This window comes from Panicum virgatum, chromosome 5N (assembly GCF_016808335.1).
Source record: "Panicum virgatum strain AP13 chromosome 5N, P.virgatum_v5, whole genome shotgun sequence".
Lineage (NCBI taxonomy): Eukaryota > Viridiplantae > Streptophyta > Magnoliopsida > Poales > Poaceae > Panicum > Panicum virgatum.
In genome coordinates this window covers 3,643,768-3,666,426 of record NC_053149.1, presented here as the reverse complement: position 1 = coordinate 3,666,426, position 22,659 = coordinate 3,643,768, and the positions used below count along the sequence as shown (strand labels likewise).

General features: G+C 49.5%; 3 protein-coding genes and 1 pseudogene across 3 annotated transcripts; 2 read left to right on the top strand and 2 right to left on the bottom strand.

Annotated features, from left to right (window-relative positions):
* Nucleotides 1–3,996: 3,996 nt before the first annotated feature.
* LOC120675194 lies at nt 3,997–9,315 on the top strand. The gene is made up of 5 exons (XM_039956298.1): nt 3,997–4,735; nt 8,387–8,439; nt 8,541–8,634; nt 8,748–8,846; nt 8,936–9,315. Exons 1-5 carry the CDS (start codon nt 4,214–4,216, stop codon nt 9,062–9,064), a joined length of 897 nt encoding a protein of 298 aa, XP_039812232.1. The 5' UTR covers nt 3,997–4,213; the 3' UTR covers nt 9,065–9,315.
* Nucleotides 9,316–10,639: 1,324 nt separating this feature from the next.
* LOC120676353 (phosphopantothenoylcysteine decarboxylase-like) lies at nt 10,640–11,806 on the top strand. Its single transcript, XM_039957606.1, has 2 exons — nt 10,640–11,296; nt 11,378–11,806. Exons 1-2 carry the CDS (start codon nt 10,970–10,972, stop codon nt 11,648–11,650), a joined length of 600 nt encoding a protein of 199 aa, XP_039813540.1. The 5' UTR covers nt 10,640–10,969; the 3' UTR covers nt 11,651–11,806.
* LOC120672959 (putative pentatricopeptide repeat-containing protein At1g17630) lies at nt 11,786–13,493 on the bottom strand. Its single transcript, XM_039953603.1, has 2 exons — nt 11,967–13,493; nt 11,786–11,878 (listed from the first exon to the last, which is right to left on the bottom strand). Exons 1-2 carry the CDS (start codon nt 13,491–13,493, stop codon nt 11,786–11,788), a joined length of 1,620 nt encoding a protein of 539 aa, XP_039809537.1.
* Nucleotides 13,494–14,744: 1,251 nt separating this feature from the next.
* LOC120674338 lies at nt 14,745–22,177 on the bottom strand (annotated as a pseudogene).
* Nucleotides 22,178–22,659: the final 482 nt, after the last annotated feature.

The window sequence follows — 22,659 nt, the reverse complement described above, 5'->3', positions numbered from 1 at the left end:
TTCAGCGGTATAACTAAATCGTGCCTCAGCATTATTAACAGCCCGACCCATTGCCCCATCCCTACACTCCTCATCACCACTTATTTCCTCATGACTAGGGCTGGATCCGTCGCCATCATCAATTTCCTGCTCTGCTTGGGGCGCTCTAGCATTACCCTATGGTTCTTCTTCCCCAGTGCCTTCATCATCGTCCTCATCATCACTACTATCGTATTCATTGTTCTTTGAACCTAAAGAAACATCATCATCCTCTCCAGCACCCCTCTCATCCTCCTCCTCGAAGGTACCATTGTCGAAATGATCACAAGCGACGGTCATATCATAATCCGCAACAAATTCACTAGCACAAGTGAGATTTGGGATAACTTCTACAATAGTAGACTCTTCAGTTATATTCTCAATACGAAATGGAACTTCATCTACTATCCCAACTGGTTCTTCTAATCTTGTTCTACGGGTTATTTCAACAACCACCTCTAAACAAACCACATTTGCACGAGCAACTATATCCTTGTACTTTCTCCAATGCATCTCAGATTCCAATGTCATAAAAACATAATGTGCACTAGCTTTACCACAATCAAATCTACCTCTCAGAGATATTTCATCAATTCCACATGAATGTTTTGAAACCACCCGGTCTACCAAATCCTTTAACAATGGAGGACTATCGAACAATTCGATATCCTCTACCATATTCTCAAACTCTCCATTTTCCTTAACCATACCACCATGAAAAACCAGAACTAATTCGTTCATCTACAACAAAAATGAAATCGGAGTACCTTCATCACTTATACAAAGAAATGAACTACAAAAACAATTCTTCACCGTGCCTACTATCCATGAGTGGAACCCATATTAACATCCCCACTACTCAATCCAACTTTGACCGAATTCAAAATATATTCACAAATAGATGTCTCAAAATCTATACTACCAAATATATGTCTCAAAATATATTCCATAATAGATTCAATGACACAAAATTGGTATTGTAGATGCTATTATATCTTTCCTATAAATTTGGTCAAAGTTAGATAAGTTTGATTTAGGACAAACCTAATATGATGTGTAAAAAAAATGGAGGGAGGATAAGTAAACAACCATCCATTATTAGCTAAGACTTTGGTAGATGTTATAATCTAATAACCCTACTTTTGCCTAGCAACCCTTGGATCTTGAAACAATATTACGAATATTACATGGCATGACCTTGCACCTTGTCATAAGAACAACTAGATGGATCTTGAACCAACCATGACAAGATGATCAGATTTTTACGAACTAGGATTGTTTCTCTCTCAAAACTCTACTTGTCCTCATACTAGGATTTGGACCACGTAGCAATGCTAATAGATGGCTTTGGTAACACCAATCTAGATGAACTACAAAAACAATTCTTCACGATGCCTAGTATCCATGAGTGAAAGCCATATTAACATCCCCACTACTCAATCTTAGAAATCATATTAATCGATGCATGCACGTACTACCTCACGTCCAAATCGAGAGCAGAGTACCATCTACGCATCATCTAAAGCCCTAATCATGAGAAAACTATCAACTACGACATTATTTTTCAAATCAAGAACCAAACCCTAATCACCAAGCATCCCTAATATCTACAAATATGCACGGTTAAAGGAGGAAAAAATGGGAGCAATACCTTCGGGGAAGGGTGGGGAACGTTTCCCCCAACTCCCCCCCCCAAAGGCCGGATTTGGAGGGATCTGGGGGGTGGGGGCGGCCGGCGGCGACGACCTGCTGTCATGGTTATTAAGGCGTCGCCTAGTCGTCGCCTAGGCGTCGAGGCGCTAAAAAAACCTGGGCGTCGGGGGACGCCATGACCAAAAATCAGCAAAACGAGAGAGGAGGGTAGGCAAAAGAGAAGGGAAGAACTAGAGGAGGACTGGGAAGGCCAAGAACTTGTCTCTGCTCCATCCCCATCGGCTCCAGACGCAATAGCCACCGCAAACTTCTACAGAATCGAACATCTGGGAAGGGCAGAAGTCAGCAACCCTCGATCTGCAATCTGTAGGCGACTGGAGGGGATCTGGAAGGGGCGGCATCAACAGTGAGGATGGGGAGGGGAAGGGAGGAATGGTTGTGTGCGGCAGCAGCACAAATGGAGAACGGGAGAGGGGAGGGATGCAGAGAAGAGTAAGTGGCGGCGGAGACCTGGAATGCTTGTCGATGGGGGAGGGCTGAGGAACAGGTAGGTCACACTATGTCAGGAAGGGATATATGGGCTGGCTAGTGGGCTGGGCCTTTCTTACTATCTTGTTCTTCTTCTTTTCTTCTTTTTTTTCTTTTTTTTTCTTCCTCTGTGCTGCTGCTTTGAAGTTTCTTACAATCATATGGCGTCGCCTTGCTCGCCTTATGATCGCCTAGGCGTCGCCTAGGCGATTGGAAGGGGGTGGCTCGCCACGTCTCGCCTTAGCGCCTTAATAACCATGCCTGCTGTTGCTCTGGTCGGGGAGGAGTGAGGGAAAGAAAGGGAGGGTGGGGGAGAAGAGGCCGGCGCGGGCCAGGATATTGGCCTTGTCGCGCCAGCCCGCATTGCGCGACAGGCTTGTCGCGCCAGTGCATGTGGCGTGACAGCGAGGGCCACGTCATTGCCGTCGCGGCGCAGCGCTGGCTCGGGCCGCCAGCGTGGCCACACTGTCGCGCCACATGCACTGGCGCGACAGAGACTATCTGTCGCGTCATGCGGACTGGCGCGACCAAACGGGCTACGCCCTACAAATAAAAACCAATACGGGTTAAACTTAAAATATTATTAAAAAAAGTTAAACATAAAAAAATTCCTCCGAAGCACGGAAGACGGAAGCAGCTGAGCACGGAAGACTCCCAGGCCGCCGCAACTCAACACAAGTACACAACCCCTCCAAGTATTACAATGGGCGTTTAGCCGGCTCAATCCTACATGCAGGAAAGAGAGAAGAAGAGAGAGGAGATCGAGCGAGTGGCGAGACGCCCGCTCAAGTCGGCGACATGCAGCTTTTTCCATCCCTCGCTCGCTCTTATTGGCTGCTGTGCTCGGAGAGCTTTAAAGGATGCCAGGGTCCACCACCACCACCACTCCCATTTGGACTGATGTAGCTAAGGTGGCGCTCGCACTCGCCGGCAAGCGGGCGTTGCTATTAGAGCAAGGGTAATAAGAGGGGCTTTAAGCCCCTTTCATGTCATCTAGAGACACTACTTAAAGACATATGCTACAATAATGTTTCTTAGATTGTCTCTTGTGAGGTATAGATACATTAAATTTTTATATAAAAGTAAATGAAAGTTTATGAAATGCGTACGCAAGAGATAGGTTGGGCTCTAAAATCGACTCTTGTGCTTTGTTTCTTGTGCTGGAGGCGTCTCTTACGTCGAAACCATGATACTTTCTCACTTTATTTCTTTCTCAGAATTATTGTTGACATGGACAGACTAATAAACCTTATTTACGTGCTCTTAACCCTGCTCTCAGTCGGTCAGTCCTCGCCTCGCCCCTTCCTCACGCACGCCCACGCCACGCGGCCACGCCCCTCCTCCCCTCCCGAGGGAGGACACCCAACCCATCGGCCAGAGATGACGGAGACGACTCGCACGGAGGAAGAGAAGCCTACACTAGGGGATGATTGGTTGGCTGGTTTTACCGTAGCCAGGCTCCCGAGATGCAACATCATCGTGTTTGGTTAGCTGGAGCAGCACCAGAGCCTGGTCCCCGCGATGCAAAGTGCGCCTCCGAGCCAGGCTCCGTGGATACGGCAAAAATAGGCGTTTCTAGCGGGCCTGGCTCGCCGCATGCCAAGACTCTTTCATTGCTGCACCAAAATAGAGACGAGCGGTGCAGCCAGGAGGCCAACCAATCAATTTCCCTGCACATCCTACCAGCATGTAAACAAGCAACCAATCACGGTGAGGTTGCATGCGCTGAGCTTGGCTCCGTGGAACCTGGCTCTTGAGTGCGAGACAGGCTCCGCTCAGACGAGAACCAATCAGGCCCTACACCATCGGAGCAGTGTGCCGCTGGCCGCTGCCGCCCAGTGCTTTTAAAAACGCGACGCCCAGTGAATCCGACCATCCAAGTCGTCGTCCTCCTCCTCCTCGCCTTTCCTCGCAAGATCACGGCGCGCGCACTCCCACGGAAAAGGGGGGCAGCAGCAAGCGGCGAGCGGGAATCGCGGCACGCCGGGCTGGGAATGACGCGCGCGCGCCGCCGATGGCCTCACAGCCAGAGACGCTAGCCCTCGCGGGGCTCATCATCCTCAACTTCCTCCTCACTGCGGCGGCGCTCTTCGTCCAACTCCGCCGCCTCCTCCGCACCCGCCGCAGGCCCCCCCAGCAGCAGCCGCAGGCGCAGCCCATCCCGGCCCTGCAACCGCCCGGGACCGAGGCGGCGGCCCGCGAGCCGCCCGCGCCGGCGGAGGGGGAAGGGGAAGAGCACGGGGACGAGGGCGGGAGGGAGAAGCAGCGGCGACGGCGGAGGGCGCGGAGGCGACGGCAGCCGCAGGAGGAGGGAGCGGGCGGCGGCGGCGGGGACGGGGACGCTGCCGCTGCCGCTGCCGCGCCCTCCGCGAAGGCGGCGGGGAGCGAGGGGAAGGCGAAGAAGGAGGAGCTGCTGCCGCGGCGGCGGCCGCAGTTCCCGCTCGCGTCGGTGGCCGGCGCGCTCCAGCGGCGGATCAACGCGCGCTACGACGACCTCGCTCGGGCGAGCGAGGCGCGGTGCCTCACCATCGAACAGGTACGCTGCGGTGCTCGCATACCCTCTCACTCGCTCTTCCATGGCTCTGCTTACTTCGATGTCAGCATGTAGCATTGTTGTTTAGGTGACAAGTGGTCAGACAATGTCGGGGTCACTGGGCTGCAAGACCCAAACACCTGCTATCAATTTCTAGTGCTGATTTTCGCTCCGATTGCAAGCGATTTTCCATGAATGTGAAATTGTATTTGCAGAACTTAAGTTTCCGCTATTAAAGCAGTTAAATGGTTGGAAGTTTTGCATCGTTAGATGACACCGAAAATCTAAACTATTTGGATGCCAAGCTTCATGCATTGGTTACTGGTTGCAATTTTAGTAGCAGTTTACTGTCATCAGGGACGAACTGCCATTTCGCTTTTAACTTATGGGCATGCAATGTTACGAATCAACCCCCATTGATAAATTTTCAATTTATCCAAAAGTAAAAACCATCACATCCTAGTTGTATGATGCCCACATATAGGATTACTCTTAAACATCATGCTGTCGCCTTGCTTAAAAATAACCTAACCATCAAATGTACCTCAGGATTGATGAAAACCTTCTGAATTTAAACCAATGAACCCATCTTGAAATACTTTGGATGGATGATATAGGTGTATACTTCGGATGGATGCTATAGGTGTACCCAATATGTGTGAAGATGCATTTGTCCAAACTAAGAATATTTTTTGCTAAATTATCTAAAAACTATATGTAGTGAACGTTAGAGCTGAATGACACAAGACAATTCAATTAGGACTTTATACATTTTACAGGCATGGTATTTTTTTTAAAAAAAAAATCTGCCATGTAGCAGCTCTTCCTGAAAAAAAAAGAAGCCAAATCCTCTGTAAACTGAAGAACTTACCCACAGGATGACCTTGTCATGCTTCTGTATTCTTGATTACTAATTAGCTAGAAGAGACTGGTACAAAGTGCCAAAACTTGAATTGTGTTTCTTGTGTAATTTGGAACGCTATTGTCAGTAGTTTTGTTGTTTTTGGAAGTTTGTAAAAAGTAACAAATCCCTAAATGGGAATGTGCCTTGCCCCTCCTCATTCCCCTTTCCCCTCCTACAAATAGCTTACGATCAACTACAAGATAAACCTAGCTCTAGCCTGCCCGGTGAATTCTCAACATCGAGTTTTTCGGCCCTAGCTTCCCATCACAACCTGAAGTCATGGAAAACTCCTCTGCACGCTCTCTCCTCGCTTCCGTTATGGTGCTGATTCTTCAGTGCCGCCGCCAGAATCATGAATCGGGCGAACCATCAATTCCACTTGGTACCAAGAGTGGGAAGAAAGGAAACAAGGTGATGAGGAAGCAGATGCCAGAAGAACCACCTTTCCCCCTCTCGATGTTGAGCTGTGCCATGAAACGGCGGATCAGAGATATTTATGCTGAGTTTTATTGTACTACGATTACAGGAGATCTGGTTGGTAGATTCTTTCTGCAATTTCTTCGATTTGGTTACCTTTGATAGATTCTTTAATCTTCTAGGTTCTGGTTGATTTGAGAGGCTGGTGTGATTTGGATTTTGAAAAGACAAGGACTACGAAATTTCCATGTTTGTGTGGAGCATGTATGATGCTTATGCAGATGTGCAGACTTGAAGTCTTTTATGTGCGATCCAAGATGAGTAGGATTTAAAGATCTGCTTTCTTTTCTCCTCTCTTGGAGAGTTTTCCTAACTGGATTAGGTTGAACACACAGCTAGAAGCGTAAATAGGGAAACTTTAAGCCCCTAAGTTGTTAGTCCTGCCATGCTATTTAATTTTTTTTTGGTTAAGTATTGGGTTGAAAACAATATGGTAGGTTTACTAAGTGTTCTAGTTTTTCCTTTAGGATTCAAGTTACCAAATGTAGCATCATACTGTTCACTTGTTAGGTTGAGATTATTCACAAGTCAGAACTAACTGAAAAATGTAAACATAGTGCTGCATGATGACTGCAGGGAGCACTTAGAATGCTTACTGATAATCCATGTTGTGGTTACCATTTGAGCTGCAGTGTGAAAATCTTTTTTAAGGAAGCTTTAGCATGCAAGCATGGTTTCTGCTATAGTATTGCTAGGCGACTTGAGTTTCGGAACAGTGCATTCAAGATTGCTTCTGTTCAATGGTGTCAAAAAAAATAAGTTACATTCCTTTCCTTGACAATGTGTTTTGTGACCTTAGAACTGACAGCTATTGTTGATTTGTTGTATGGAGGATATCTGTGCTCGTTATGTTTTGAGTACCACCCTATGCTGTTAAATCATGGCATGCATACTTTTGGGTCAAAGATTTGTTGAGTTGGCTAGTTTAGGTAGAATAATTTCAATTTATAAGTTATTTACCATCAATTTCTATTTTGTTATATGCTTAATATATATTTTTAATATCATGGAAGTATTTTTCTTAAGGGGAACATGTATTTATCATTTTTCATATGGTCAACCTTTACACATAAATATACTGTAGGTCAGGTTGAATCACATTGACTACATATATTCCAAAGTGTTACTAACTTTTATTAGACACTAGATTGAAAGTTTCTAAGTAATAAAAATAACAACTTCCTGGCTTGGATTAGGACCATGTAGATCTGATTAAATGGCCAGCTCTTTAACATTTGTCTGTTTATACTCTGCAGCTGAACTGGATGATGTGAACATCTAAACTTTGACCAACTAAGCGTTATTGTCAATTGGCTTCTTTTATTATAAGCTCTTTTGTTTTTAAAAAAAAGTGCGAGTGAGGTCCTATCTGGGGTACATTAAGCTCTATATTAAAATAGAAACCTTTACTCATCAGTGACCTTGTTGTTGATTTATTAGTGAGGGCCTGTATGGACTGGGGGTCCTAATTCTTCGAATTGACTATTGATTTGAACTAACTCAAAAAAGGTTGCATGACTTTGGAACGGTATGTGAATTAAAATTACAACATGAAGGATGACGTGTATCACTAATTTCTGTTTGTTGCTTTGCAACCAAGTAGTTAGAGCTGAGTTTGATAACTACTAGCTGAAAAGAAAACTGAAGCTAGGTGTTAAAAGCCAGCGGTTTTATTGCAGCAGATATTGCTTCTCATGGCATTCTTTTAGCTTTCTGTGTGCTGCCATCAAGGTGTTCTGTTGCTTGTCATGCAACTATGGGTGTGAGCCAACGATTTGTAGGTCAGAACCTAGTGGTGTGGATATCAGATTCTCAGGTTGTCAGGCATCAACCCATTATTGCTTCCGAAAGGATATTGACTGTGATGCTGCAATACAGGACCTTGAAAAGCATCAATGTTGTTAGAGATACTTTGGAGAAAAAATGTCCACAATAAATATAAGGTAGTCCGCACAGCGAGTAGTCAGCTAGTGCAGGTTCAGTAGAAGTGTTTTGGTTCGTGTAGAGATGTGTATAAGCAACTAGCGTAAGTGTCTGCACTTTGGGCTGTTTAAACATTGTACCAATTATTTTTCTTATAATACAAAGATGTGCAGCTTGTGCATATTCGAGGGGGAAAAAGCATAAGTTTGTACATTTTGTTTTTTTTGGGTGACAACTAGTTTCAGTGCAGTGTACTAAGGTTGCAATCACTGATATGTTTTGTTCTCATTGGACACTATCAGTCGCAGAGTTGACTGAAAAAGAAATATGCTCTCTGCCTTGTTTTTCAGGTTAATGAGTTTATTAACTGTCTCATAGATGCTAGAAACGAGCTGCTGCAGAGGTGTGTTGCTATTTGCATTGAACATACCTTCCGAGTTTCTGATATCCATTGCTCTGAATGTTTTGCAGACCCTCACTAATGTTTTCCTGTGATCATTCCAGGTGTGAGAATGTCCAAAGAAGCTTCAAAATAAAGAAGGCAATGCTATCCAACCATCGAAACTATAGGTCTTCATATGACCGCCTCTTTGAACAGGTTAGTCATTGAGTGGAAACAGAAATGACCTACGCAACCATGCAAGCATTCAGCATGTGTCTGCTATAACTTGAACTTCTGTCTCCTCTTTGTACCCTTGGCCCCTGTCATAGGTACGCAGATTGGAAGCTGAGCGTGATAACCTAAAGAAAGATGCCGCCATCTACAATTACATTCAAGAGCGGCTTCAGAAATCAGTGCCCTACAAAATGGTATGCGGTCTCTGTTCTCCTTGTAACATCACTTCTGCTTCCTGATGACAAATATTGTGACCCTGGACAATTACCATTTATGATTGCAGATTATGGAGCTTAGTGCTATGGAGATGGAGGCCCCTGAAATATCGTTTGAGGAGTTGCTGGCTAAGGAGAAAGAGGATACCGCCTTCTGGCAGCGTGATGGGAAGATGAGGTCAATCTCATCCAAGTAGGACGCAAAGGTCCCTAACTTGGGTTGGTGATTGACGATGGCAGACTGCAACATCCTTAGCGTCTCAACATCAGTAGTGTAAAACCGAATGCTCTCCCGGGAGAGAGCTGCTATATCGAACCGATGGTGTAGTGTGGCTATCATGATGTTGGGCGCCTGTCACTTACCCCGCCCTAGTGGCCTGAATCTGGGCAGATTAAAGAGTGTTGCGTCGTGCTCGTCAGTAATAAGTGCACTTCCATATATTATCTCTGCCTCGCTGGTATCTCTATGGTTTCTGGTTCCGGCGAGACCTGCTGGTGATGGATGACTCACTGGCTCACTGCTGCTAAGCCTGTGCCCAGCTTAGCTGTGATGTGCGAGTGCCATCAACTGAAGAAACCTGTTCGTGTTTGGATGTGTGGTTTCAGCATCCAGAACAGCACCTTCACATCGCTTTTTTTTTTTGACCAATTGGGGGGGGGGGGGGGGGGGATCCCCACCTACTTTGCATTCTTTTTTTTTGCGAAAGGAGAGAGTTGTATTAAACCAAAGGGGAACAGTACAACTCTATTCTATTACAGAAAAGACCCATAAGAAACTGAAACCGAAGATTACAGCCGTCACACCAGGTTCTTTCATGCCTTTTCCCTCGATTCCGGACGCAACAGCTCGCCGGAACCAAGGCAATAGCCGCTGTCTGCACCAACAACGAAGTCCACAAGGTGGAGACCGCAGAGGAGGACTTACTGCTAGGCGACAAAGCCGAGTAAATGGCCTCCCAAATACATCGGCCATCTCCGCAATCAGTGAAGACCGGCAAGATTCTCCGGCTGCGATCAACAACAGCCCGCCCATGGTGCACCAGGAACCATGAACGAGTCACGACCGCCCCCGTCGATGCCGGAGAAGGACCGAAGCTCCAGTACAAATCCTCACAGACCCGATGCCGGCACCGGAGCACACGCTAGTGAAGGAGAGAGAAGTCTGGAGTACAATATTCCGCAAAGACGACGCCGTCTCCCCCAACCAAGCGCCATTGGGAAACACATACCTCACCAATGGGCCTCCGAAGCAGACGCCACCGGCGCCCACACCGGAGATCTTCGGGAGGAAAAGATCCTCTGCCTTACCGAAGAAGACACCGAGCTCTACGTCACCTCCAGAGAAGAAGCAGAGGAACAAAAGACTCAAAAACCGCCATGACAACGCCGTCGAGTACACCAACTATAGCCCTAAGAACTACTACCTAAGCTATACAACCTGCTCCGAGCGTCGATTCCTCGAATCCCCGCCCCACCCGGCGCCGGAGAGGCCACCGGAGGGGGAGATTCGAAGGAATCGACGCCTGGAACTTGAGTTCGCCTGTCAGTCGCCTCGCTCTGCCCTGTAGCTAAGGGGAAAGGGAGCGAAGCTACTCAAAAGGGTCCCTCGTGCGTGGTTCTACTTTGACCCTGTTCTGCTGTTCTTCTCCAGCACCAGCCAATAATATTTTCCTCTCACACCACTCCAGCAGTAGCCTCCGGCTACCAACCAGCCAGCAGTATTTTTCTCTCACACCACTCCAGCAGCAGCCTCCAGCACCAGCACAGCGAACAGGGCCTTTGCATTCGATTTGATCAAAACGGCATGGGAGCAAGTAGCTTCACATCGCAATTGGCAAACGTCACCTGCAGCAGGACTGATCTAATCTCTACTCGTCCAAACAAACCCTATGCAGTGCAACAATTGGGCCTTTCGTCATAAAAACAATTACAGCAACTGTGTGTCTGAGGACATCAATTTCTCCAGATTTTTCAGCCCTCGCCGCCCAGCTCCCGCCTACCCAGCTTGAATTTGCCTCCGAAGTCCTAGCAACTCTTCTAGGCGCCGCGCTGTCAAGGTCCAATCTTGCAGGCTCCAAGGGTCCAACCTTCGCCTCACGGCGATGGCCGCGCAAGAGCCGGCGTCGTCGGCGGGCGCGCAGCGTCGGCGGCCCCGCGTCCTCCTGGCGGCCTCCGGCAGCGTGGCGGCCATCAAGTTCGAGGGCCTCTGCCGCAGTGTCGCCGAGTGGGCCGACGTCCGCGCGGTGGCGACCGCGTCCGCCCTCCACTTCATCGACGGGGCCTCCTTCCCCAGCGGCGTCCCGCTCTACACCGAAGACGACGAGTGGTCCCGCTGGAGGCGCGTCGGCGACGAGGTCCTGCACATCGAGCTCCGCAGGTGGGCTGACGCCCTCGTCATCGCGCCGCTCTCGGCCAACACCCTCGCCAAGGTACGGACACGGTCTGGTACTTTCTCGTCTGATCCCGCCGCTGCTCTCCTCCTCGTCTGAGAGTTCTGCCTGCCGCGCCAGATCGCCGGCGGGCTGTGCGACAACCTCCTCACGTGCGTGGTGCGCGCGTGGGACTACGGCAAGCCCGTCTACGTCGCGCCAGCGATGAACACCTTCATGTGGGACAACCCCTTCACGGCGCGCCACCTCGGCGTCCTGCGCGAGCTCGGTGTGTCCCTCATCCCGCCGGTGACCAAGCGGCTGGCCTGCGGGGACCACGGCAACGGCGCTATGGCGGAGCCGTCGGAGATCTGCAGAACCCTGTTGCTCTTCTTCGGACCACAACATCTTTAGCAGCAGTTGGAGCCTGATAATCAAAGCTCTTCAGTAGTTCAGTTAAATTTGCTTTCTGTATGAGATGTGTGACTTGCTTGATGATCTCTAGTAATCTTGTTATGGCAATTGTTCTATACGATGGCTGCAATGGCATCACACGCCCCTGTTTCTCGTCTTCCATTTCTCCATATAGATCGTCGAGCACCCTGAAGATCTCCGCAGCTTCAGGCAGAGGCGTGTTCCCGGCTGTGAAGGCAAACACTTTGTTTTTCACTTCAATCCAGCTCTGCCCTGGATTCTTCCTCAAGCCTGCCTCCTTCGTCATCACCCTCACCCTCTTTGATTCGTCCCACATCCCACAAGTGGCGTACAAGTTGGTGATCAGTATGTGATTCCCGGTGGTCTCTGTTTCAGCTTGCAAAACCTTAGCGATGGTAGCTTCAGCCATGCCTGCATTCCCATGCATCCTGCAAGAGTTGAGCAACGCTCCCCACACGCACAAGTCAGGTCTCATTGGCATCGTCTCAATGAGCTCAGACGCATCTTTCAGCAAGCCAGCACGCCCCAGGAGGTCAACCATGCAGGTGTGGTGCTCCATGGATGGGGAAATTTTGTGCTCCCTTACCATCTGATTGAACAAACGACGGCCCTCTGCCACACGCCCTGTGTGGCTACACGCGGAGAGCACAGCAACGAATGTGACGCCGTCAGCCTCAATCATAGCTCTGGCCATGTCTTCGAATATTGCAAGGGCTTCATCGCACAAACCATGCATGCCGTAACTCCCAATCATCGAGTTCCATGAAATCAAGTCCCTGCTCTTCATCTGATCGAACACTTTGCGTGCAGCAGTCACCCTCCCACACTTTCCATACATGTTGATGACCCCGTTCTGCACCAAAGAGTGCCGGTCTAGGACTGTTTTGATTGTGTGACCATGGACCTCCTGGCCCAACCGCAATGCCAGTAGCTCGGCACAAGCAGAAAGAACAGTTGCTAATGTGATCACATTCGGTGGAAGCCTCCGTTGTTGCATTTGCCGGAACAGCTCCAGTGCTGGCTCCACGTTCCCTGAAGACGCAAAGCCACCGATGACAGCACTCCAGCTCACGACATTGGGCACAACAATGCCGCCTCGTTCCATCCGAGCAAGCACATCAAGTGCCTTGTTACACATCCCAGCGGCCGCATAGCTGGTGATGAGAGCATTCCATGTCACGGCATTCTTCTCTCTGGCTTCCTGGAACACCTTCTCGGCCTCCTCTATCTCTCCAAGCTTGCCGTACATGCACACCAATGAGTTGGTGACGAACAGGTAGCCATGGACGACGCCCTTCAGAAAGCCATAGGCATGTATCGACATCCCTTTCGCCAATGCAGTGCCGCCGGCGTACGGACACGCCGAGAGTGCCACCGCGACCGCCTCAGCATTGCCGTCACACCCGCTGTCATGCATATCCGTGAACAGTTCGAGAACCTCCGGGTGCCTCCCACACCTGGCATGCGCCGAGAGCAGCGTGGTCCATGTCACGGCGTCCGGCCACGCCCCGCGCGCCACCATGTGCGCGAACGCGCCTCTCGCCGCGTCGGGGTCGCATCCGATCGAGTACGCGGAGATGAGCGTGTTCCAGGAGAGGGTGGTCCTCCTGACCGACAATGCGTCGAACACGTGGCGGGCGTCAGCCGCGCGGCCGAGCCTGGCGTAGGCGGCGAGGATCTGGCCGGCGACGTCCGGGTGGGCGTGAAGGCCGAGGTGGAGCGCGTGGGCGTGGACGGCGGGGGCGAGGCGCGTGGACCGCGCGGCTCGGAGTGCGAGCGGGAGGGTGTAGGGGTTGGGGAGCGCGGGGGACAGCGCGCGCATGAGGCGGTAGAGCGCGAGGGCGAGGTCCGGGCGGGATCGAGCGAGGTGGTCGCGGAGGAGCTTGTTCCGTTCACCTAACCGGTGGGAACCGGTCCAAACCGGTCCGGACCGGTTCGGGTTCCGGCCGGTACCCAACCGGCCAAAATTCAAAATTCAAATTTAAATTTAAAAAAATGAAAAATTTCTAAAAAATTCCTAAAAATACTTCAAGGTGCGATGAATCTAATGATGTCAAATTTTCTCAAAAATTCGTTCGTTTAACATACTTTTCGGGTATTTAAAGTTAAAACAAAAAAGAAAAAGAAAAAATGATACGGCCCATTAAGGCCCACTTGGTAAACTGGTCAAACCGGCTAGTAAACCGGTCAAACCGGCCGGTATACCGGTTACACATGCGATTTTAAATTTGGATTTGAATTCAAACCGGTCAAACCGGCCGGTAAACCGGTCAAACCGACCGATAAACCGGTCTAACCGGTCGGTATACCGGTACGAACCGGTTGAACTGAGTTTTTTTAATTCAAATTTGAATTTGACCGGTTTCTACCGGTAACTGGTCCGGTAAACCGGAACCGGTGGCCGGCGGTTTGGGGTGTCCGGTCGGGAAAAAAACCCTAGTTCCATGGGACAGCGCTGTCAATCGGCGGGTGGTGGCGGATCGGCTGATTGGCGGCGAAGGCGGAGAGGAGGCAGCGGCGCTGGTGGTGACCGAGGGAAGGAGAGACGTTGGCGCGAAGGAGACGGTGCATCCGCGAGCGGGGCACTCCAATCACGAGTTCTACTCGCTCTGAGTCTTTTCTCTTAGCATTTGTTTAATTTCTGTGCAGCTTAATTCGTTTAGACAACCACAATATTTTCCATAAGGCAGTCCATAGCATCAAAATATTCACTATTCACTACATGCTAGCTGAAACATTGTTGAAATGGTTCATATAGCAGTTTATAACAAAATATACCCATAGTGCTATGGACTAACTACAAAGAATAAACAAATATTACTCTCTTTTCCATCTCCTCTCTCACTCCGGATTCCATCATGACAAATCTAAATACATTGTGGCAACAATAATAGCTATAGACTACTGACACAAAAAACTGTCTATATGAACTACGAATCCTTTTAAAGAGCAAGAAATTTGGAGCATTTTCCTGACTGATTCAAACAACATGAAATCTGCCCGCAGAGAGAACAAAGAACTAAAACAGAACAGATTCGAATTCCTGCTAGTGCTAATCATCACAATTTCACGGTTCACGCGTCCAAATCATAAACAGATGCAAATTGCCCGTGCCATAAGGAAACTAAGATACAAGAATTTCATTTCCCTTTTGGATGTCTGTATACAATACAACCTCGGCCACCGGTTTTCCCATGTCAAGAAGCTCCAAGCACAAAAGTTCTCACGGTTAAATTGGATAGACCGATAAGATTGCTAGCCCTCTATGGACGATGCCCGATGCCACCAATCCGAACCAACACGGGGGAGGGTGGAGCCACCCAGGCAGTGAAAACAAGCTAGCTACATCATCTGTGCATTCTAGCCATGTCTCTTTTAGGTCTTCCGGAAGGCCATCTTCCAAACATACAATCTTTTCACAGGATGTCAGCACCATGTTACAACTAGCGAAGGGTCATGAGCAAGGGGAACGGTAACGCCCCTGCGTTCCACGTTCCGGGAATGCCGTTCCGGGACACAGGAACGCAGGAACATTTTCGTTCCTGCAGTGTAAAAATACATCCCAAGTGCCATTCTCCGTTTCCCGTTCCTCGTTCCTTGATTCGTCGTCCTGGGAACTTCAGTGACAATGGTCATGAGCACCTGTTAAGAAGATGAAGAACCATCATTAATGGGAGAATATTGATTTCCATTCCATGGAAATGATCCCACGGCATTCAAGTGAAATCAATTACCAATATGAAGCTGCTCAGCCAAATGTGGGCTCATGCTTATCACAAGCGAACAAATCATTTGACACTCGTCTACTTTGGAAAGAAAATAGCAGCATATGATGTAAACAAGCCTACCAGATTACTAATCACATGGATAAAAGTGAGCAGAATAACCATTTCTTTTTTGCGAGGAGCAGAAAAATCTTTGTTCATAATATTTATTCAAAGACTCCAAACATCATAAACATTTGCTCATGCAGGAACCTGACAAGTAAGCTTTGGCCACTATGAAACATTAAAGAAGTTGTCGGTACCTCAGAACTGGGGTACCCCCTCTTGCCGTATCAAGACTCAGATAGTTATCAGTAACTACACCCTAAAGAGCTGAGCAGCCGGACCCCTGGGCTCCGGCTCCATCTCACCAGACCAACGGCACCGAACCCGCTTCCCGCTCGGGGCAGGTCCGGTGTCGCCACGTGTACCAGGGAAGGAAGCCCTCAGGGCAAAACGGCCGGGGGCCCCGGACCCCCCTCGGGGTCCCGGACCCCCACATACTATCCGGACCCCTCAGCGGGGAGGAAACAGGCACCCCACCCGGAGGGTCCGGAGCCGCCACGTGTCCGCAGGTGGCGGCACGCGTGCGCGACCATGATGCTTCCCCGGGAAGGCTCGCCCACCTACCGCATTCAATGCGGTAGACGAAGGTGCGCTCTGCTGTAAAGCCCGAGGTGACTTTTGCTAGGCTGTACTGTTAACCGCGCGTTACCAAGGCGCACAGTGCAGCCACTGGTGCCACCCACGCCACGCTCGTCAGTCTGCTACGCCAGCCAGACACAACAGCTCGGCGACGGAATATCATAACTCCTACGAGGTAGAGCCACAGTCTACGCCGCAACCTACACTGCCTCAACGGGCACCTCACCGATGGGAAAGGAGAAGACCCCCTCGGTCAGAGAGTTTACAGGACGATGAAGCGTATCCGGCAAGAGATTCTCTATCACTGTAGCACCATTAGTGTCTATTTAGTATAGTATACCTCCTTGTTGGGCCCATCTGTCGGGGTCCAACACCTATGTACGCGTCCTCCTTACACTATAAAAGGGGGACGCCCGCTAGATAATGACAAAATCCCCCGGCGGGGCAGAAGATAGACTCATTCATACAAGTGCAATACACCACACAGTGGATGTAGGGTATTATGCTCCGGCGGCCCGAACCACTCTAAATGTCGTGTGTTCTTGCGTTCTTGCCCCCAAGCTAGATCGGCCTAATAGCTTGGCAATTCCCCGAGTACTCCTCCTCAGGGAATAGGCGGGTGCGTTCCGCCACCCGGCTGTGGGTACCCCCAAAAGCCCGCGACATCTGGCACCGTCTGTGGGGAGGCGCGCAAGCGTTGGCCAGATCTTCGCTCACCTTCTAGCTTCTAAGGTTGAGCTCATCCTCTGCAACGACGACGAGGAGATGGAGGGTGGCATGATGTTGCCTGCGCCGCAAGTCCTGACGCCGAGACAGCAGCGTCCTCGATGCGGTGGCGCACGGCAGCGACGCCTGCTGTGTGTCGCCACTGCGACACCTCAGGGCCGGCACGATGGTGCGCAGGGTCGGCGCCTGCTGCGCGTCGCCCTGCGGTATCCCGGTGTCGGCTCAAGGTTTTCTCTCAAGCAACCACCAGGGGCCCCCTGCGGTGGCATGGCGTCGGCTCAAGGTTTCCTCTCAAGATGGAGCTAGAGCCGATGGCTGTGGCTCGGGAAGGATGTCTGTCGCCTTCTCCCTCGCCTGGCTCGGGCCTCCCTTGGAGCTGCTGCAGACAGGCGGCAGCCCCCACCGCAAGGCGCGCCCTGGACCAGCACCAAGGAGGAGCCGACGAACGACCGCCCTTCTCCACGCTCTGTGCTCGTCCAAACGAGCACCCGTCCATCCTCTGCGCTGTGGTGTCAGGCTGGCCCCGGTCGACAGCTGGCAACAGCAGGGCCACTCCCATTCAAAGTCAAAGAATTTGTTCTCATGCAAACTAAGCATGAAACAGTTCTTGGGCAAAAGAGGGCCCGAGGTGATGCTGGATGATGCTGTATAAGCACGTCCAGGCCGCCTTCGCCCAACAACTGAGGAATCTCCAAGGTGGCAGTTCCACTCCGACCAGGGGCGTGCATGCCTCACAGGGCGACGGCTGAAGGTTAACATTAGATAGGATTGAATGTATTTCTCCTTTGTAATAATATGGTGCCTACATGTGGTCCAGAGCGGTAAAGGTCCGCCCTTGTAAACCCGACCTCTGGCTTCATCACATGAACATGCGACACCAGCAAGTGGTCCAGAGCGGTAGAGGTCCGCCCTCGTAATCCCGATCTCTGATGTACACCACGAATCAAGAAATAAAGGAGATTGCGTCCTCAGTCTTATCTTTACATTAACTTAGCAGCACTCGCCTGATCAGCTTGCATTATTCGCTAACGATCCAAATTGAGTTGATGGCTAGTGGTCAGGTTGGAATGCCCCTTCTAGCTGAAAAGCAGTTCAGACCCCTAGGGACCTGCTCAGGAGAAGTGGTGCCCGTATCCTGGGGAAGAGAAGCTCCGCGCAGCTTAGCCTGGTAATGTACCCTAAGCCTGCGTACTTCACTGCCCTGTTACGAGTCCCCTAGTATACGAGGCTGCTGTTCCTAGGTGTACCGGGCTCCTTTCTAGTATAAGGCTTGGTTTCCTGTACCATACCGCTAGGTCCGGATACGTATCTCGATGGATCGATAGCGACAGTCCAAGTCCACTCCGGTGGCCCGCTCCGGCGGAGACCGCTCGCCACGGTCGCTCCAAATCCACTCCGGTGGCCCGCTCTGGCGGAGACCGCTCGCCACGGTCGCTCCAAATCCACTCCGGTGGCCCGCTCCGGCGGAGACCGCTCGCCACGGTCGCTTGAGGCCGGGTCCAGGAAGTGGTGCTTGTTCCTTGGGCAGCTCGGGGTCTGCTTAGCTCAGTTCCGTACCCTAAGCCTGCACCCTCGCTGCCCTATGGAAAGCACTCTAGTACCTGAACCTGCCGATAAGTGCTATGGCCTTGAAGGGGTCCGGAGCACCCGCTCTCGACATGAGCACGCCAACGCAATCAGCATTGCGTCACGATAATGGCCCCACCTGCGGGTTCGTACCTCTCCCAAGGTGGGCCCGGGGGCCACTGTCGGTACCTCAGAACTGGGGTACCCCCTCTTGCCGTGTCAAGACTCGGGTAGTTATCAGTAACTACACCCTAAAGAGCTGAGCAGCCGGAGCCCAGGCTCCGGCTCCATCTCACCAAACCAACGGCACCGAACCCGCTTCCCGCTCGGGGCAGGTCCGGTGTCGCCACGTGTCCCGGGGAAGGAAGCCCTCAGGGCAAAACGGCCGGGGGCCCCGGACCCCCATCGGGGTCCCGGACCCCCACATACTATCCGGACCCCTCAGCGGGGAGGAAACAGGCACCCCACCCGGGGGGTCCGGAGCCGCCACGTGTCCGCAGGTGGCGGCACGCGCGCGCGACCGTGATGCTTCCCCGGGAAGGCTCGCCCACCTACCGCATTCAATGCGGTAGACGAAGGTGCGCTCTGCTGTAAAGCCCCAGGTGACTTTTGCCAGGCTGTACTGTTGACCGCGCGTTACCAAGGCGCACAGTGCAGCCACTAGAGCCACCCACGCCACGCTCGTCAGTCTGCTACGCCAGCTAGACACAATAGCTCGGCGACGGAATATCATAACTCCTACGAGGTAGAGCCACAGTCTACGCCGCAACCTACACTGCCTCAACGGGCACCTCACCGATGGGAAAGGAGAAGACCCCCTCGGTCAGAGAGTCTACAGGACGATGAAGCGTATCCGGCAAGAGATTCTCTATCACGGTAGCACCATTAGTGTCTATTTAGTATAGTATATCTCCTTGTTGGGCCCATCTGTCGGAGTCCAACACCTATGTACGCGTCCTCCTTGCACTATAAAAGGGGGACGCCCGCTAGAGAATGACAAAACCCCCCGGCGGGGTAGAGGATAGACTCATTCATACAAGTGCAATACACCACACAGTGGATGTAGGGTATTACGCTCCGGCGGCCCGAACCACTCTAAATGTCGTGTGTTCTTGCGTTCTTGCCCCCGAGCTAGATCGGCCTAATAGCTTGGCAATTCCCCGAGTACTCCCCCTCAGGGAATAGGCGGGTGTGTTCCGCCACCCGGCTGTGGATACCCCCAAAAGCCCGCGACAGAAGTATAACACTACTGAATGTGTACCTTATGTAATAAGATAAGAAGGCAAGGAGTAATACCTATTATACATCGTATGTGATCCCTACTCCAGAAATTCTTCCATAAGACCCTACAGTAAGTTGATAATCACATCATTACCAGGAGAGAGCGATAGAAGGATATCAAAAAGAAAAAATAGCAAACCTGTGATATAAATTGTTCAGCATCTGTGCGCCTTAGGAAATGGAGTGAATTCTTGGTCAATGATACGGAGTGGTCGCCAAGTGATACTTCGCCAATGTCCTCCACCACCCGGACCTGAATGTAAGGATCCTTGGGAGGGACCATGTCCTATAAAAAGAAGGTACCAAATGTCTGATAAATCTATCTCATTCCTAAGAAAATATTAGATATAGAGAAACACCATACTACTGTCAAATCTATATCCATCTCCGATATGTATGACTTAATGGCTGCAGAGTGGTTCTTAAAGTACTCTTTCTCTGAGAAATGGAGCTTTTCTTGAATATCATGAGGAAGCACGGGTCCAACATTCCATCTAAAACTCTGAATAATTCTGCTCGGTTATACCTGGTAGGATATAATGCTTTCAGCTAAAGTACAGTTAAAATCAATTTTAAGAATGTGATATCAGCATAAAACAGAGAAATAGAAATTTTGCTCATCTATGAATTTTTCAGATTTGTACATGTAGGCCATGAGGCATCTTTTGTTATGAAGCAGGGAAAGATGGTGGATAGCTGCACCATAGTGGTCCTCATTTCTAGTTGTCTCGATGTCTAAGTTCTGCTCCAACATTTTCCTGTCATAAGCCAGAGAAAATCAGTAGATTGTACATTGAAAATGACTAGCAATCAGGGTACTGTTTGATGGTGATGGTCAGCATTCTAGTAGAGTAGTACGAATTTAGGATAAAAATTACCTGATCAATGACTGAAACTGTGAATTGTGCTCATTGCACTCTCTAATCACCTGATCAAACACATCACTCTGCACATTTTGAGAGACTGAAAGTTAGGTATTAAGTAAACTAAAAGGAACTGTGGTTATCAAAATCACATTGCTTCTGATAATGGAGAACACTATAGATACTTGGTTTTTTTTTTGCACAATGGGAAAATAGTATAGTATGCTGCAGCTGCTACCTTAATTTCCTTCTGAAGATTTCATAACACATAACTATTTTACATCTATTTCAAATACACATACTACAAAAAAAAATATTTAACGAATAAAATGAAACATGCAGTGATACTTTTTTTTTATAGAAATTCACAGTGATCCTATGTCATACCGGACACCTAAGACATCAGGTTAAACAAAATTGCAGCCTTTCACAAACACAAACAAGATAGAAGCAGCAATCAATCTGATTCCAAACTAGTAAATGCCGTTGAGTTCAGAGAACCAGGAATTACATTGAATGACGCGAGCTGGCCAGCTTCAGAGGAGCCAATCTCCTTCAGCAGCTGTGACGCGCGCCTACCGTACATCCTCCTGCGCTAGTCAATTGAATTAAAGTGTTTTTCAATTGATTCTCCAAACGGCTGAGCAAAAAAAAAAAAGGTTCAATCAGCAAGGCGAAAAGCCCAAAATCAATTAAATTAAGTGTTCTTCACATTAAAGATGTCTCAACTAAGTTGAAGAAAGTACAAAATTAAATAAAACTACGGGTAACTTTGTGTTCCTTTATGGCTTGGAAGCATTTTGTTGTTGATGATGCAATAGCTCAAGTGTTGGTCCTCCATCCTATTTCGTAACTTATTCTTCACATAATTCATTGAGGGGGGAATCCTCTCAACACTAACAGTTGCTACAGGAAGAATTAACCTAAATTTTAGAAGCTTGTACACAACATCATGATGTTCTTTGTACTTGTGTGGTAAACCTTTCATCTCTAAACATATCGGTAATGAAGTGGTCAATTTGAAAAGGTTCTATGCTCGAGATACTAGGATTAAACAGAGCAAGCTTAACCGAGTTTATCGCCAATTTCCAAATGCTTCTTTTGCAAAAAAAAAAACATATCCGCCAAAACAAGGATTCCAAATCAAGGGACTTATTATTCATTGTTAAAGCTCGACAAGTACGTCGGTAGATACACACAACTAAATAACAGTACCAGTTGTGCAATGAAATCAGAAACTGGGATGTGGGTATTACCCACAACGAATCACCGTTTCAGCGTGTGCGTTTGGCGGACGAGCTCGATCCCCAGACGCGGATCGCTGCTGGCTACCTGCTGCGACGCTGCCAGCTGCCCTTCTCCCGCGCGAGCGCTTGCGCTGCGTGGTTGGATGGTCGCGCCGCCGTTGCTTCCCTAGCTGCTAGGGTTTGGTCGGACTGGGGATTGGGGGAACAGAGGAGCAGAAAGGCGAGAGTGACGCCGTGTGCGCACGAGATCGAGAGAGGAGGCGGGGCGTGTGTGTCAGGCACGGCCCTCGGGCCGCCGGGGACCGCGGGACCGGGACGTCGGGTTTCGCGTGTGGGGCACCGGCGGGACCGGAGCGTGGCGGCGGCCGGCGGGGGCGGTAGAAGGCGGGATTTGGTGCTGCCGCGCGGGAAGAAAATTGGAGAGGTTTGATGGCTCGAGAAGGGAGTATACGGCCGTGTTATCGTTGTGGGGCCGTGTTATCGTTGTGGCAAAAAAAATTTTGAAAGGGAATCTTACGGAGTATTAGAAAAAAATCTATTTGCAATTTTTTTTTACACGGATGGATGGTAAATCACGAGACGAATATAATAAATTTAATTAATTCATAATTAATCTATAATTAGCAGATAATTACTGTAGCATCACTATTGCAAAATTATGGATTAAGTAAACTCATTAGATTCATCTTGCGATTTACAACCTATCCGTGCAAAAAAAATTATAAATAAATTTTATTTAATACTCCATATATGTGTCCAAATATTCGATGTGACATTTTTTTATGTAAATTTTTTGGATCTAAACACAACCGACATAAGCAGGGTGATAGCCTGATAGGCTTGTGGAATTCAGATAAGTCAGACAGCTACAGCTGATTTTTTTTTTTTGGAAGGTA